General features: G+C 43.0%; 2 protein-coding genes across 4 annotated transcripts in view; both read left to right on the plus strand.

Moving 5' to 3' along the window:
* Positions 1–3,262, plus strand: part of LOC130388885 (F-actin-monooxygenase mical2b-like) — a 37,923-nt gene extending 34,661 nt beyond the window's left edge. The window contains exons 34-37 of one of the 3 annotated variants that reach the window (XM_056598456.1): positions 901–994; positions 1,750–1,861; positions 2,273–2,346; positions 2,504–3,262. In XM_056598456.1, coding sequence (XP_056454431.1) covers positions 901–994; positions 1,750–1,861; positions 2,273–2,346; positions 2,504–2,760 — 537 coding nt within the window. In that variant the 3' untranslated portion in view covers positions 2,761–3,262. The remainder of the gene's footprint in view (positions 1–900; positions 995–1,749; positions 1,862–2,272; positions 2,347–2,503) is intronic. The other 2 variants (XM_056598457.1, XM_056598458.1) reach the window with 2 other exon arrangements.
* Positions 3,263–3,693: 431 nt separating this feature from the next.
* Positions 3,694–16,642, plus strand: LOC130388886 (alpha-parvin). Its single transcript, XM_056598461.1, has 13 exons — positions 3,694–4,003; positions 6,901–6,990; positions 7,103–7,173; positions 7,418–7,520; positions 7,941–8,081; positions 9,111–9,226; positions 9,361–9,419; positions 10,789–10,808; positions 10,929–10,990; positions 11,265–11,333; positions 12,033–12,134; positions 14,747–14,819; positions 15,275–16,642. Exons 1-13 carry the CDS (start codon positions 3,868–3,870, stop codon positions 15,349–15,351), a joined length of 1,119 nt encoding a protein of 372 aa, XP_056454436.1. The 5' UTR covers positions 3,694–3,867; the 3' UTR covers positions 15,352–16,642.
* The last annotated feature ends 1,222 nt before the right edge of the window (positions 16,643–17,864 follow it).

The following is a 17,864-nucleotide window of genomic DNA, read 5'->3' on the forward strand; positions in this document are numbered from 1 at the left end:
CTCTTCTATGGCCTCCAATAGATGAACGCATAGCATCTAACAAAGGTACTGTAATAAACCAGCCTAGAGTCTGTGGGATTACTATCAGATACAAAGGTTGGAAGTATAGTATCCACAACAAGGGCTAAACTATTCAATACCTTACAATAATGTCCAATACAGGCGCTATACTACAATATCAATCCAGGTACTCTTCTATAGAAGTAAGTGTACCCTGTTATTCAGATTGTTTCGAACACATATTAACACATATTGAAAAAGAAAACTATTTTGAGTTGTAGGGAGGAGGGGGGAAGTGTTGGTATCCTCCTTTATACGTTTTATTTTAAAGCTTGTGCCGTTGTTTTGTAGCCTTATATTGAGCAATCTTATCTTTAAAAAGCACCAAAGATTGGCGTTATACCATCATTATATTAAGTCGGTGTCGAAGTGCCTTATAGCGGCATGAAAAGAGACACTTTAAATAGACCCTTTTTTATTTTCTGCAACTCATCAGACCAATGGAGTACTTTAGTACGAAAAAATTCCAGTATGGACCGGAATTTGTTGCAGGAACTGAGTTTGTGTTGCGGCCGGCCATTTTTTCTCAATAATTGAATGAAGCAGTACTCTCATGTTTATTAAAAAAAACAGAGCATTACCATCAACAATACAGGATCTGTTCAGTTCTCTCAATGCTTAATGCTTAATGGGAATGGAAAATGCATGGAATACTGATCTTTGAATGCAGGGCTGGAGTGGTATCATGATGCAGTGTTCTGTATTGTTCTCCAGCTATAAATCCTATTCTTTCATATACCAATCCTGAAAAACACCTGTTGCTTCGATGTGATTTACTGTTCATTTCATGTCTTTCTTTATCTAACCTGATATGCTTGTCCTTTGATGTCTGTTGCCCAGGCGATCCAGAGACACCTGGAGGAGGTGGGAGAGAGACAGAGAGTGGTGGAGGAGAGAGGAGTGACCCTAGAGAAGAGCCTTAGGGGAGAGACTGGTAAAGGACACAAATAGACGGCTTCACAAACACACATAAAGACATGCACGCACACAACTCCCAGATGGGAAACAAGGATTTGTATTTTTTATCTTTACTTTTTTCTATTTTATCTTTGAAGTTTAAGTCAACTTGGAAGGCGTGGTACACATGTGTGCATGTGCGTTGGTGCATGTGCGTGTATGCCCATATTAAAAAACATCTGTTACTCTTGGCTTCCATGCCTCCCTTCATTCCACTCTGCTCCTCCAAATCCCCCTTTCATGACTTCTTCCTCCTCAATCGTATCTTGCCAATCCCGCTCCTGTCCATTTCCCTCTTCCTCTTTCTCCCTCCTAAAACATGACTCTGCGCCAAACGTCATTGCTCTCTAACTCATCCTCCTATTCTTGGCATCTCTCGCTTGCTCTTTTATGTACAAACGGTCTTCTTTGTCTTTTTTCTTTTTTCTTTTATTTTGATTAGTCGGCTGGGAATGAAGTAGTTTGAATTGGTAGCCCTCGCTTGTAACTGGCAGGGCATTATTCCCTAAGTTCATTGTGTCACAAAGTTGACCAAACACCAAAGTATGGTGTTTTGTCAACTAGCAGGCCGACATATTCAAAGGTTCTCCAACAATAAGTGGCTCGGTGGAGGAACATTGAAATATGCTCTGCGAATGAACAGCGTGATCGTGGTTTTTCTAGACAGCGTTGAAAAAGTAGCGCCCTCCCTCTCACTCACGCTATCTCGCTTCCTCTTTTGTCGCTGCCCAGGGGAGACCCGACGGGCAGATGAAGAGACGGAGAACCAGCTCCACCAGTCCTGGTTCAACTTGGTGTTGGAGAAGAACCGACTGGCCCGCTACGAGTCCGAGCTCATGATCTTGTGAGTAACTCTCCACGTGACTAATTGCTAATTGTAATATTGCCTTTTCATCATGTTCAACAAAAGACAACAATACAGCAGACACAGACGACAAACAAATCATGACAAAGGATGTTAAAGTGCCTAACAACAGCTATATGAGACAGACCTAATAAATACCTGAGAGTATTGTACTGGCTCAGGTTTTAGTATAGAGGAGTGGTATGAGATGGTTTTAATAAATACCAGAGAGGAGAACTGGCTCAGGTTTAAGTATAGATGAGTGGTATGAGATGGTCTTAATAAATACCAGAGAGGAGAACTGGCTCAGGTTATAGTATAGATGAGTGGTATGAGACAGACTTAATAAATACCAGAGGGCTCAGACTGGCTCAGGCTTTACAGCACATTGTTGTGTTTCCTGTACACCAGTGCTCAAGAGCTGGAGCTGCAGGACACACAGTGTCGCCTACAGCAGGATCTACGACGCAAGATGGCCATAGAAGGTACAACAAACACACACACGCGCACACACGTGCCTCACAATTCTTCTCCCAAGTCCTCCAAACACAAAAACGTCTTCCAGAAAGAATGACCCACTCAGACACAGACAAACCCAGCCTTCGTTTGGTGGAGCGGCGCTCACATTGCCTGTCCCTCCAGACACCACGAAGAGCGCGTCGGAGCTGCAGGGGGAGCAGGAGCTCCTGTCTGAGCTCATGAGGACGGTGGAGCGCCGGGACACCCTGGTCTCCCTCCTGGAGGAGCAGCGGCTCAGTGAGAGGGACGAGGACCGGGACCTGGAGAGCCTGTCCAGGGGCTACGAGCTCCACTGGAGCCCCGGCCAGAGCCTGGGCTGGTGGGACAACCTGGAGGGATCTGGGGTCGAGCCAGGCAGCCAGGGAGACACGCTGGGCTAGCCCAGGGGGGGGGGGGGGTCGGCCATCGCTTCTATTTCGTTATCAAATAGAGTATTTCATGGTATGGATTGTATCAATGTTGTCATTTTACTCCTGCTGTGCCCTGCTACACTGTACCATGATGCATGTCATACTCCCACACACTGTGTTTTCGATCCGAGGTCTCTCCATAGAGAGGGAAGCAACACGACCTACTGCCGTGTAGAAGGGCAACTTTTGTATATGGGTCTTTATGAAGATACCTGCACTTTGAACAGCGTGCTCTCCGGTGCTGAGCACAGAGAACAAAGAATGTATGGAAGAATATAAGATGGCGGGTTGCCTCGAGCGGTATGAATAGACACTGATTTACCCAGGATCTTACTTGAGAAGGGCTTCAATAGTCAAAAAAGGTTAACTTGTAGTTCGGTATGTATGTGATTTTATCGTAAAATAACTGTTTTATGTTAAAGAATTATTTAATAAAGTTTGAAATTAAAATCTTTGTTTTCTTTATAATATACCATTTGTATAGAGTTTAGAGTTCATAAATTCCACAGTTAACAAGTAAGCTATTTCTCATATATTATCAGAAATTGCTTACTTGTTTAACATATAATTGTATTGATCTATATTATTAATATATATTGATATATTTTATATATTGATAGATATACAGTATATATGTCAACATTATATATGTATGTATGTACAGTAGTAGGCTATGTATGTATATCCGACCTAGATAATGCCAGCAGTAGGTCTAATTGTTTTATACTGTTATTATAAAGTCTACCGTGGAGTTTCTTAAAAGTGGCCGGAATAATTTCCCCTTCATAATTGAATAAATATTAGAAAATTAGAAATACCATGAAATCGTGTCCTAATGCTTTCTGCTCAGACGTCCTCCACTTTCCACAAAAATTAGCCATACGCCATACAGTCGCTCTCTAGTTTTCCTCTCCCTAGGGGAGGGACGGGAATGCAACGAACAACGTTTCCAAATAACTGGAATTCCGTTTCCGCTTTAGGGAGTGGACATTGATTTCATTTCTTCGCCCCGCGGAAACTTTTTCTATTAATTCGCATAAAGTTTCTTCTTGCCATCGACTTGGATAAGTTGCACCGATGGCTTCGTCGCCTCAGAAGTCTCCGTCCTCTCCCAAGTCCCCGACACCTAAATCACCGTCTTCCAGAAAGAAAGATGATTCGTTCTTGGGAAAACTTGGAGGAACTCTGGCAAGAAGGAAAAAAGCTAAGGAAGGTAAACTATGTTTCACTAAACAATCCGGACTGGTCATTGAACATTATTCAACATTTTTACTGTGCTCTGTAAAATAATCGACGGAGATGGGCAACAATATTAGTTTAACAATTATTTGTTATGAGTCTTACACATTGAGTGCCGTATGCCGTAATATCTATGATTCACTCGGTCTATTTTACTGAATATCTATTTTTGATATAATTTCATTTAACACAGATGGACGGGCATATGGTTGACTAAAGTAGCCTATTGTTTATTTGATAACCTAAACTCAAACGGTAATGAACGCGTCACACTCGCATTTTTTGCGGTGCCGCGGGCTATGTTTCCATGTAGGGTATTGACTCCACTATAACTCCAATAACCGAGGGATGACATAATGGTAAACACAGGGCTTCTGGCTTGTAGTAGGATAGTTGTCGGTGATTCTAGCATTTGCTCTCACGGAGAATGTGAAATGTTACTTTTTAAGTCTCAGATATGCAGAAATGTACAGCCAATCGTTTTTCATTGCTCATGGTAGGGGTTTGATGATTTGTAATGTAATATTTAAATAGACTGTAATCATGTTTGACATAGTCATTATGACACCGTTTGTTCTTTGAATCTGAAAAAAAAATAACAAGAGGTATGTCCTTTTGCTGACCCCATTTTGATTAATATCTATATAAATTGCTGTTGGACAATATGACATGGGCCTCTTGTGTAGGTTTTTATTGTGGAATGAATTGTTGTTGTCATTCCGGATGCTATTCACCAGCTGAGCCCAGTTTTATGTTTCCATATTTTTCCTCTCAAGCAGCGCACATACACCAAATCACATTACACCCACTTTTATCTTTTTCCTGTGGACTGTGTTCAACAGACGGCCAGCGCATGTGACATACACATCCACAACATCAAACACAAAGAGCAACATGCATAGTACCCAGACGCCTATGATTTAATGGGAACCCTTGGCTGGATCCCTTTTGTGTTTGCCATTAATTACATTTAGGTTCCCGGGGACGTTTATGACACAGGTGGCTACAGAGACAGTGTGGATAGAGGGAATAGAGGGCTGGGGGGTTGCTTAGGATAAGACTACCGATTGGCTTGGGAGTGAGAAATGGGAGATGGGTGGGGATGTGGAAGTGGAAGAAAAGGAGATGAAAGATGTAACGATGGGGAAGATGATGAAAGGAGGGAGGGAGGGGTGCTCATTTCTCCATAGTACATCATGATGTCAGAGCCCATCGCGGGTCACACACGCACCCTCCCACGCACCACCGCACAAAGCAGCTGCCATTGCAGTAGCGTTGAAACCCACCATGAAGGGGGCAGGGATAAACCGTATGTTACGTTACGTTGTTACTGTCAAAATATTGGACTGAGAGAGACTTATCTTTTACTACTCACTCATTGAACCGCATGGCGATTTTGATTCCAGTAATTGTAAACAAAAACTGGTGCGTCGATTTCACAGAATATCAAAGGCCTTAATTATTCCTAATATTAAAGTTAATACATAACTAGAATTCGACTCCCTCTTTCTGAAGAGTTGGATAAACTCCCCCTACCTCGACCTTTGGTGTGCCACAAACTAGGTCTTAAAATGATGTTGGCCCCAGTATACTGCCAGGAGTACCGGCCTGCCAGCCCCCCCTCCGACCCACCTCCGCCGCGGGCCCTGGGCCCTGTGGTGCAGCATGCAGTGTGGCACTGATCTCGCTCACCTGCCCAAGATCCGTTTCACAAAACAAACCTCCCAGAAATCTCACTGGGGAGCTTACAAACTATGGCAATGTGAGAAACACACGGAAGAGGCTATGTCACACACACACACACAGATACACAATGGTGTGTGTTTGTGTGTCAGTGTCATAGACCTCCTCAGCCTCCTCCTCCGTGCTTTGGTTTGTGTAATTAATCATGTACATTACAGGAGAATCTCAAACGTGGCTCATGGCAGGTGGCGGTGGGGAGGAAGGCAAGGGGAGTTGACACCACCCCAGGTCGAAGGGGATATTGGATCTAACAGACTCCGTTAGTGGTGTTATTGTAGTGTGAAATTCTAGTTGATTTCTTTATTTTTTTATTTCACGGGGAAAATACAGCACTGGGGCTCTGAATGTGTTTTAATGTTCTCTGTTCGTGTGTGTGTGTGTGTGTGTGTGTGTGTGTGTGTGTGTGTGTGTGTGTGTGTGTGTGTGTGTGTGTGTGTGTGTGTGTGTGTGTGTGTGTGTGTGTGTGTGTGTGTGTGTGTGTGTGTGTGTGTGTGGCACACAGACATGCACACTTATGGATGGTGTTGATTAGAAGGATGCTCTCCTGGGAGGTGAATTTGCGGTGATGTTCACACTAAGCTTTGTATAGAAGTGCAAGCTAACACAAGCTGATCCGACAAACCCCTGAAGCCTCTTCTGGAGGCTCCATGGACACACACACAGTATAAATAGTATGTATGTATGTATTATATATGTGTACATGTAAATGTTTTGTTTGTGTGTGAAGTGAAATGTATGTGCAGAGATGGAACGAATCAATGTGTCAGACAGGACGAGCAGAATGGCACCATAGGCCCTTTCAGACCCTGCCACATTGCGGCATGGAAAGGCAGAGCAACAAAACTGTCAAATCAAAACAGTCATAATTTGAAGAATGGGCGTTTTTAAATCCTAAAAGTTGCGTCTTTGGTTCTCGTTGTAATTGAAGGCCATGTGTGACATGCCACCTGATTATTATTTTTTTCATTATCAAAGTAGCCGCAGTGATCCCCTGTGGCCACATTATTCATAATATTGGAGCCATGGAGGGGGAACAGAAGCCGGGTGCAAACGATGTCATACCAAACTGATCATAATGCACATTCAGTGTCGGGCATGAAGTTAGTTTGACTCCTCCTTCTCTTCCAGTGTCCGAGCTTCAGGAGGAGGGGATAAACGCCATCAATCATCCTCTCAGCCCCTCCCACTATGAGCTGGATCCTGAGGACACAATGCTAGGTAGTACCAATCCACCGGCCAGTACTTCTATTCAAATCTCAGCTGGTGGCTGAAACCTGTGCTCCGGTCTGGTTTTAACCCCCCATGTCTCATCCCCCGAACCCCCCTTTAGAGGAGAATGAAGTGCGCACCATGGTGGACCCTAACTCCAAGAATGACCGCAAGCTACAGGAACTCATCAGGGTAAGTCTGACTTTTAGCAGGTAGGATTAAGGACCTAACTACCAGTTATTCTGCATTCATGAAAATGCTGATGCTGGAGTTGCTGTGACGTTAGTCCTTAGTTCCTGACCAAGTGATGATGTTAATGGTTCAAAATTCATGTTCACAAAAAATGAAAATGGAATAAAAAACGAATGGGTCTTCTTGACACATCTTGTGTAAAGCTGTTCTAACTTCTGACTGGTGTTTGTACTTTTGCGTCCAGGTATTGATCGACTGGATCAATGACGTACTAGTGGGAGAGAGGATCATCGTTAAGGACCTGGCGGAAGACCTGTACGATGGACAGGTCCTGCAGAAACTCTTCGGTAAGAAACACAGAGACAACATCTGGTAGTGTTCGACTGCGGCGGCACTTCTCCTCAGCGGGAGATGGCGAGTGTGTAACGGAGTAACAGTTTCACCCACTGTAGTCCTCACTCCTGATACAACACTGTGTAACGGAGTAACAGTTTCACCCACTGTCGTCCTAACTCCTGATACCAACACTATGTAAGGGAGTAACAGTTTCACCCACTGTAGTCCTCACTCCTGATGCCAACACTGTGTAAGGGAGTAACAGGTGTCATCCACTGTAATCCTCTCTCCTGATGTAACCGTGTGTAACGAAGAAACGGGTGTCACCTGATGCTATCCGGCTCGCCATTCAGAGCGTTGGTTTTCTGTCTCAAACGCTGTCTGCTCGTGTACATTTTTTTTAAACTTTTTTTTTGTCTGTTGGTCCACAGAGAAGCTGGAGGGCGAGAAGTTGAACGTGGCGGAGGTTACGCAGTCGGAGATCGCCCAGAAACAGAAACTCCAGACAGTTCTGGAACGCATCAACGACTCCATCAAGGTGTCTACCCGTAGCATCCGCTGGAATGTTGACTGTAAGACCACCCCCCCATTGCTTATTACACTTTAATAGACTAACCTTCTAGACCTTAAAACTACTTTACTACCTTGATCCAGGTATGCCAAGGCCTTCCAGCAGGGGCATAAAGTATTGGAGTAAAATGTTAAGTTTCTATCTTGTGTGGGTACCTGAGCCAGGTAAACTCTAAGCTCAACATACAAATAACTCAAATGATTGGCAGACATAAAAAAAAAAGGGTTAATAAATGAACGTCATTGAATTTATTGTGGAAGCCCGATGCTGGAAAGTAAAATATGAAAGACTTGTAATTTTTTTTACCATTAGAAATTCCCCCTTATTTAAAAGCCTCTTTGAAAATGGAATTCAAGCAATGAATCCTTTCACAAAAGTGAAAGGACTCTGAGGGCTGAGAATAGCATGGCATGTAATTCATTTTGCAAAACATTCTAATCAATTCCCTTTTTTGCTTCTTTTCGCTCAGCCCTACCTTGGTCAAAGCCTTATCTGCCTGCTTTCACCCTCATTTTGCTCACTCAGGTTCCCTCGGCCGCTGACCATCCAATAGGCTTCTTTTTAGTCCACTCTGTTAATTTGAAGTTACCAGTGGGCACAATCAAAGGCAGGCTTTGGCCACTTAATTGATCCTTGTTGTTTTGCCTCCTGTGGTTCTAATATGTCATATTTCTGCCTAAATAGCATACTTCGCTCCGATGTAGACCGCTCCATCGCAATTCTTCTTTCATTACTCAACCATACACACGTGCACAAATGCACATACTCACACACACACACACGTTCTTGGCAGGACTACATAGCAGGGTTTGCTGCGTGCATTCATCTTTATCATGCGTACTATATATATAACTATGGAAAATAATTCATATTTTACAGCCACATGTATTTTTTGGGCTTTATTTTTGAAGGCCGTCTTTTTAAAAGGCATACAACTAATATGAAGGTCCCATGTCTCAACTGGAAGACCTTCTAGGTTCAACAAAACACTCGCAACTGAAAAGCCTTTAATATAAGCCTTCCACCACAGCGGTCCACGCCAAGAGCATTGTTGCCATCCTGCACCTGCTGGTGGCGCTGTCCCAACACTTCCGTGCTCCAATCCGATTGCCCGACCATGTCTCCATTCAAGTAGTGGTCGTCCAGGTGGGTTTGGCATGTTCCCTGGAATGTGTCTTTGAGTGTGTGTGTGTGTATTATTATTATTATTATGATGATGATGATGATGATGATGACAATCATGTCAAACACATTTTATTTTATTGGCTGCTTTTCCACAGAAAAGAGAGGGCATTCTTCAGTCCCGGCAGATTCAAGAGGAAATCACTGGAAACACAGAGTGAGTCAGCCAGCTGTGCATACAACGCTGGCACTATGAATGGACATTCATTTATTACGTTAATTTGGTTGCATCGCTATCTATTATACTGGATGACATGAAAATGCCAATACTCCGATGGATCACTCAAATGTTGAATACCCTGCCTACCTACAACTGACATCCATTATGGTCAACACATTTTTCCTCTGCCTTGTGGAACAACTAGTGCAATAATGAATGACCAGCAATTGTGTAAGAAGAAGGGGTCTGGAGGCACACTTGCCAAGTGGAAGCATTAGACAATTAAAGGAACACACACACACACACACACACACACACACACACACACACACACACACCCCTTTCGCTTTGCGGCGGTCCTGCAGGCTGACAGCAGCAGCTGTGCAGATAAACCCAGGCCAAAGCGCACACACACATACCCAATCACACACATTTTGTCATGGTAGATAGACATGCCATGTTAATAATTCAAACACACACACACACTGTCACACTGGCAAATCAGCTGTTACCACACCATCAAGGCCTCTGCCCAGACGTGCCTGCTTCTGCCATCACAGATTACGTGTGTGTGTGTGTGTGTGTGTGTGTGTGTGTGTGTGTGTGTGTGTGTGTGTGTGTGTGTGTGTGTGTGTGTGTGTGTGTGTGTGTGTGTGTGTGTGTGTGTGTGTGTGTGTGTGTGTGTGTGTGTCTGTGTGGGGGGATGGGGGGGGGGCTCTTGCCATGTCTTGCTGGCCTGTTCATTGTGATATCCCTTCCTCTGGGCCACTTAAAGCCCAACATTCCCTACACTCCAAGCCACCTGACCAGCCCTTACCTCGCCCCAGACCATAATATCCCAGCATAAACCAACAACAACAATGCAAAGAATGGGCTGCCTTTTCCCGGCAAGTGAAACCTATACAGACATTATGCAAACATACAATCTTCTCACAACAAAGTCATGCTGAGCAGTTTTCAATTTGTTGAGATGATGGCAACAGGCTACTACTACCATAGGCAGCCTGACCGCCAGTCTGCGGAGGACAACGGTATAATGCCATATGTGATGCCCCATATATCTCTGTGGTTTTCCACGTGGGCAATGCACAAGACACTGCCCTCTGTGGTAGCTGACATGAGGGGGTCCCCGGACAGACCCATTGTCCACCTCATTCCTCTGAAGGTGCTGCTCATTCCCAGCATTCCTCTGCGGTTGAATTGGAGGCGTTTCACTTCAGGAGGAACAGAAATCAAAGAGTGGGATATTGTACATAAGTGCAAACGGGCCCTTTGCATTTGATTTGGCTGATGTATTTTCTTGCTCCCCCCCCCCCCCCCTCATCTCTGCCATGTTTCTTCTCTTGATGGATGTCTTCTGTCCCAGGGCTTTCTCTGGAAGACATGGTATGTTTTGTATGCTTTGTTTTATTTAAAAGGACACTGTATGCCTCCATCAATATACATTATTTTATTTTCTATTTTTTTAATGCATTTTTTTGACCAAATGTTCTCATGTGTCTTTAGAACGGGATGCTTTTGACACCTTGTTCGACCACGCTCCAGATAAGCTGAATGTTGTCAAAAAGGTAATAAGTTCTCCCCTAAACAATCTCCCTTTGTTTGTTGTATTTTTAAAATTTGCGTGATGCTGCCAATTTCCGTGGTTCTGTGTAAAACCCAATGGAGCTTATTCACCTAGCAGCCATCGTCCACATTCGGGCCCCCCCCCTCCCCTTGCCCCTCTAGCATTTAGAACCAAGATGGCCGCTAGGTTAATAAGGCAGATCAATAAATCAAACACTTTTTAATTAAGGAGGAGTATTTCAGCCTTGGTGACTGACTGTTCTTTGTGGTCCTCAGACTTTGATCACATTCGTGAACAAACACCTGAACAAACTGAACCTTGAGGTGTCTGAACTGGACACACAGGTACACACACACACACACACACACACACACACACACACACACACACACACACACACACACACACACACACACACACACACACACACACACACACACACACACACACACACACACACACACACACACACACACACACACACACACACTGTTATTCATAAAGAGAGTGACTGTGATTCATTGAGTGGTGGGGTTTATGGTTATCTCTAAAGTGCCTTGACGACAAATATTTGAATATGTGGTGTAGGCCTTGCAAGCATTTCATTTTTGGTTGCAATAAAATCAAAAAATACTTAAGGAGTGACGATGGATTACTATTAGTCGTGATTTATAAAGTATAAAATATTATTTTATAAAATGTATAAATAACTCTAGACATGGACCTTGTATGTTTTGATTTCATAAGTACCCAAATAAGGACTTCCATCGGTCCACAGTGATTTATATTTGTGGAAAAAGACTGTGGTCCCCATCAGTCATCATCTCAGATGTCTATATTTCATTGATATTCTCTAATGGAATCGCTACGTTTGCTTCCTGTTACTGATTACCTTTGCTAGCACCAAGCTTTGACTCTGTGGCCTCCTATTTGATGATACAACTAACAATCGCTGTGTTCCTGTCACTTGCCTATCCCCCCCATCTGTGAGTCATAAACGGAGTCTAGGGCCTCTTTGTACTGACCAGCGGACGCCTTTATAGTTTGCAGATGGTGTTTACCTGGTCTTGCTGATGGGGCTCCTGGAGGGGTATTTTGTGCCTCTCTACAACTTCTTCCTCACTCCGGAGAACTTTGACCAAAAGGTACAGCTAGACTGCTTTCTGACCTCAATTCCATGATTAGTGTTTTGTATTACAGTCTTCTGTGAGGACTTCTGCCATTTTTTAATGTTTCCACTTAAAGGATAGCTGAAACTGTCAGGTCAGACACATCAAACCTGAAATGAATCTGTGGCAAACCTTAACGGACACAAAACATTATTTCCAAATGTCTCTTTGACATTTCATGTCAATGAAATGTGGTAGGGAGACACATTTCATGTCTCCCTACCGTTCTCTAATACAGAACATTCAAATCGCCACGGCCTCTGTACCTCTCACCTTGAAAACCATGACAATGACTGTGGGAACCTCAGTGTGTAGACAATACCGGCGCCTTGTTCACCGGGACCTGATGGACACGGGATCGCAACCTGTCTCTGCCTCCGATTCCCCTCCTTAAGAAATGCCTCCGTAAATCTAGGCCTGATAAATAGCATCCCTTGTCCCCTTGGACTCCATTCAGCGCTCGAGCATCTTTTCAGCCACTCCAGCGGGCTCTGTTGTACCGCGGTATTCTGGACAGGCGATCCACGCAGACACCTCCGTAGCCTTGTGTTTGGTTGCCAGCCAACATGCCCTGCCAAGCCGCGCAGCCGAATGGGCATCACTGCTACAGTGCGCACAAATCAACTCTCAAGAGCGCACACACACACACACACACACACACACACACACACACACACACACACACACACACACACACACACACACACACACACACACACACACACACACACACACACACACACACACACACACACACACACAGATAGTCTCCGCCTGGAAGAACAGGCACCAGCCCCAAAGCATCTGTAATCTCCTATTGCACAGGGAACGCTGAGTGGCTAGGGGGGCTTAGAGAGAGAGAGTGTGTGTGTGTGTGTGTGTGTGATCATAGTGTCGTTGGTGCTTGATGCCTTGGTTAGTAGATCCGTACCACAGCTGAATGTCCTTCTCTCTCCTTCTCTCCACCACTGTGTTGGATAGCCACATATATGACATGAGCCCTGATAAACCCTGTGTGATGACTACTTCCTGTGGGGGAGGAACACAATCATGTGTCTGTCCACACAGATGAGTGGAAAGATGGGCTCTGTTTGATCTCATGTCTCCAGCGCTGACATTTTCGAGGTTTATTTTATTCTATTTTCTGATTGGTCGCAAGTCCAGTATAAAGAGATGTTCTCGGAAATAGGTGGTTTTAAAAATGTACATGTGCACAGATGGTTCAGACAGTTTCACAGGTCTATCTAGATGTTTTATTATATTTTATTGCTTCCTCCCCCCCCCCCCGGTATATCAACATACTGTAATTGTATGACCTCTTACATTCTCCAAACACGTCTATGGTACGTTGCTGAACTCTGTAGTACTCCACCTTCTGTCTTGCCTGCCTTATTCAAGCGGCTGCCATGACCGCCTGTTAATGAAGCACAGGCAGAAGAGACTAATGCGAAATAAGCGAGTACATCTCTGGCCTAATGGCCTCTGGTTAGTACGCAGTGGTGGGATGCAGCCAATGGGAAGAAAAAGACAATGCATCTTTCCTTGTTTGGTTGTTAGATCGTCTTCACATTATGTATTTCGCAAGGTCATGGTTGATTTTATATGATATAATTATTATTATATGGAAAGTTATTAAGGGTTGAATTTAATAAGTTGAATGAGTTTTGGCAATAGAGTAGTTTCTACAACAACACTATTCAAGTCAATTTCCAAAATATGGAGTTTTATGCATTTGATACTTTCTAACAAACGTTCTGATAATCCCTGTTAACCAGCCACATAGATACAACTGGCATATTAGAAAGAATACATTGATATTCTCTTAATTCGGGAGAACTGTAGGAGAGTGTTGCCTCAAGGTGACTACAAGAGAGGACATTGACAACCGGGACTCTTTGGTAAATGGGTAGGGTTGGCAAGTATGGTGCAGTGATATAAATCTAATGATTAATGAAGACTGAGTTTTGTGCAGCTGCTATAGGCTTAGGCCTCCTGTGTCGAACAAGGCCCCCTCTGTTTGCCCACAGAGGAAGCTGAGGTTGAGGATTGAGCTGACCTCCAGTTTATTGTGGGTTTTATCGACCCACTTTCCACAGTCTCTTATCACCGTCGTCGTGGTAATTGTGTGTGTTTGCGTGCGCGCGTGCTCACCTGTCCACCTGGCTACCCTAAGCCTCTGTGTACACATGTGTGCTGTGTTTATTTTGTGCATTCACTCACCTTTTGTTTGCAGGTTTGTGTTTGTGCATGTTAAATATCTGAATGCCAAATGTTGCCTTTCAGTATTTACATTTCGGAAAGAACAATTATTAGTGTTACGATTTGGATGTATAAATCAATTTAGGCTACCTTTAATAATCTCGACCTTCTGGAAATGCTTTTTGGCACCAGATGCATCGATGAATTATGAACATTTGAGTATATTTCAATGTTTCTCTTAAACCACAATGTACTTGGTAAAATCTCAAAGATTGAGTGGGAGCTGATGGAAGAAGACCGTCAGCTCATGGGACGTAAATTAACCTTTTACATTAGGATTGACAAGCTAGTGAACGTTTTTGTTTTTAATCCTGCTCCATCTCTCGCAGGTCCACAACGTGTCCTTCTCATTCGAGCTGATGCAGGATGGAGGGCTGGAGAGGCCCAAACCCAGGCCAGAGGGTAGGGCTCGTCTGCTTAAAACATCCCTTTCCTTTCTGCACTTCATGCAATCTCTGCCTACAGTTGATTAATCATTCACGGGGACTGCAAAGACTTGCGGATGTGCATGGAAGTTTGGTAGTCGGGGAAAGTACAAGTCGAGATGCTCTTTCAAAACTGGTGAGAAGAGGTTTTTCTGCCAAGTATGGATTGGTGGACGAGATGAGGATTCCCAAACACGGTGACGGCATCTCAGAACTCAAATTTGTTGTGTTTAGCAACTAGAAAAGCAGATTGGCTCAGATATAAGCCCCAAAGCAGCAGTAGTTCCCAGATCATGTGTCTCTGCCTCTGCCCCTGTTAATCTTAATATGGAAATATTGTATAATACAGTGATGTTTTGTTTAACCAGGGATTAGGACCAATACATTTTTCCTTTTGTCACTGTAATTGCAACATGTTTTCCCTCCCTCCAGACATCGTGAACTGTGACCTAAAGTCCACCCTGCGTGTGCTCTACAACCTCTTCACCCGCTACAGGAACGTTGAGTGACCGGCTTCTGTTGCTGGAGGTAATCCCTTTACAGCGGGCCTCCCCATCAGTACATTTGGTCATCTTGTTTATTTTCCATTGACTTTCTCCCTCCGAAGAAAATATATTTTCCAAAATATTGCTCCCGTATACCACATTTCACTTGACCGTATTCTCTTGCTTATTGCACATTTCCACACTACTCATCAGACCTGTAAAGTCTGTAGTAGACATATGACCCATTAGGTGAAGCAATGTTATTTTTACACGCATAAAGCATTGTATCTTTAGTATCCTGTTGCCATGCCATCCCTAGATTTCGGTTACGCCATTTGGAAAATTTTGGTGGGAGACGCTTGCTTCTTTTTTCCTTCCAAGATGTATTTATTGTACATTAGCATCCACCATGTTATGGTGTCTTTGCTTAGCTGAACTGTAAAAGTGTGACCAAAGCTTTGTTATAAGAAATCTATTTTTCTCTATTTGTTTTTTATAATGCATTAACCACTGGCCTGATTCAACATCCTAGTTCGTCCCAGTAGATGTTGAATCAGTTCTGCCGGCTGAAACTATAACACTCACCTGACCGGTTTCATGGAGCACGTTAACCAGGCTATGCATTTCTGGGCGTGGACATGACTAGCTTGCTCTCACACACATTGCGTTAGTAAGGCAAGAAAAATACATGTTTAAAAGATAAGATAAGATAAAAGATAAGTTGGTAAGATAATTAAAGTTGTATTGTTTGTGAGAAAAGGGATCAAGTTGTGATTATGGTCACCCCCCTTATTGATGGTTTAAAGAGAAAACTGAAATAAATCTTAGTTTTATGCTCCTGCTGAATGGACCTTTCAAATATTTTTGGATAACATAGGCCTTAATACATGTAAACAAAACCCTAAGTATATAGCAATGAATATAGCTGCCCACAAATTGTTTGTTCCTGTCATTTATCTATTGAAGGTTTGTCCTAAATGTAGTGTGCATCATTCAATAAACCACTCATTCTCTGAATGTTTCTCATTCATTCTCTCCAAAATAAACGGTACTACATTCAGTATGAGGTTTTATTGTTGGCAAATTCCATACAAGGGACATTTTTCATAAGTGTTATGGACAAAAGGCTGTGTTTCTTTTATTCATTTTACCCTGGTTTTGTGTTGAACACTCTCGGGCAATTTGATTTAAACACACTTCAGAGAGAGTGTGTGAAATGCAACAATTCTTCCATTGAAGAATTCCATGAAGTTGTAATTTGACATAAATGAAATATATAATTGTTGACAATATAAATAAACGAGTTAATATGTCACAATAAGAAATGTATTAAATTAATTCTGAATGCATCATCCAAAAGGAATTTAAAATGCTTTTCATATTACGTATCAAGCATGGATTACATTTTATATCCATAATCATAATTTTGTTTTGTTTTGATAACTCATTCATAATTTCACCCTTGGATGGATGAAGTTGCTTCATGTATCCCCTTGACATGCTAATCTGATGCTTACTGTTGAAAGTTTGTCAGGGAATATTAAGTGATGACATTACGTTTAATAAAGAGATGCGGATAGTTTCCATTAGAGAAAAGGTGGAATTGCTGAATACCGATCACTCTCACTTTCCTGATGAATGAACAGTTTCCCCTTGGGTTAGAGGCTATTCCCTTAAATGAATGAACATAAAAACAGGGTATTTTGCCCTTGCTCCTAACAGCTAAATTAATAACCTTGAGTGGGAGCAGCAAGAGGTCTGGTTCAGCGGCTGAGGATGTCAGTGTTACACCAAAGAACTGTCTCTGTTTGCTCTGTGGCGTTTGACCAGTAAGTTAATAAGTATATATGCGCACAAAAGAAAATTAAAAGAATTATGGCTCAACCTCACTCGCCTTCCCCCTTCTGGCTTGATCGTCTCTGAGATAAAGTCTCCGGGACGCAGAAGACCAACCCCTATCTTACCTGCTATCTTTCTCCTCTGTATGGGTCCTCACACTCTCCAACTGTCAAATAAATGTCACAGATGCCATATGGAATCGTGGCCAGGTCCTATTCTCTCCAATAGTGTTGATAAAACACCCCCCACATTCAACTCTGTCTCCCTCTGTCCCTTTTTATATTCCTGATTCAGATTCAAAGGGATTTATTGGCAGAATGAAAAAGGTTAAATTCGAGGACAGCCTGAATTGAATATGATAATGTTGTGGTCTGGTGCTCAGCAGTTTGAGTTCTGGTAGTTGGGGTGCAGGATGGAGAGTGCAGTCCAAGCTTATTAGAGAGCAAAGTAAGAGAACTGACTGCTACTGCTGTCTCTGCTGGTATGACCCAATGTGTCTGTGCTCCAGTGTCGTCTTTCATCCATTAGCTGAAGGTTTATGTGGTTCAAATTTTGCATAACTGCTTTTTAATCATATATAATTATAATTTCAATAATGGTCATTTAGTCATTTAATTTAGCCTTTATCGCTTGACAATGTCACATTTGGTTTGCAATGCAATGTGTTTGATTTCATTCTTCATGTACAAAAGAACACT

This window comes from Gadus chalcogrammus, chromosome 9 (genome assembly GCF_026213295.1).
Source record: "Gadus chalcogrammus isolate NIFS_2021 chromosome 9, NIFS_Gcha_1.0, whole genome shotgun sequence".
In the NCBI taxonomy this organism is placed as follows: domain Eukaryota; kingdom Metazoa; phylum Chordata; class Actinopteri; order Gadiformes; family Gadidae; genus Gadus; species Gadus chalcogrammus.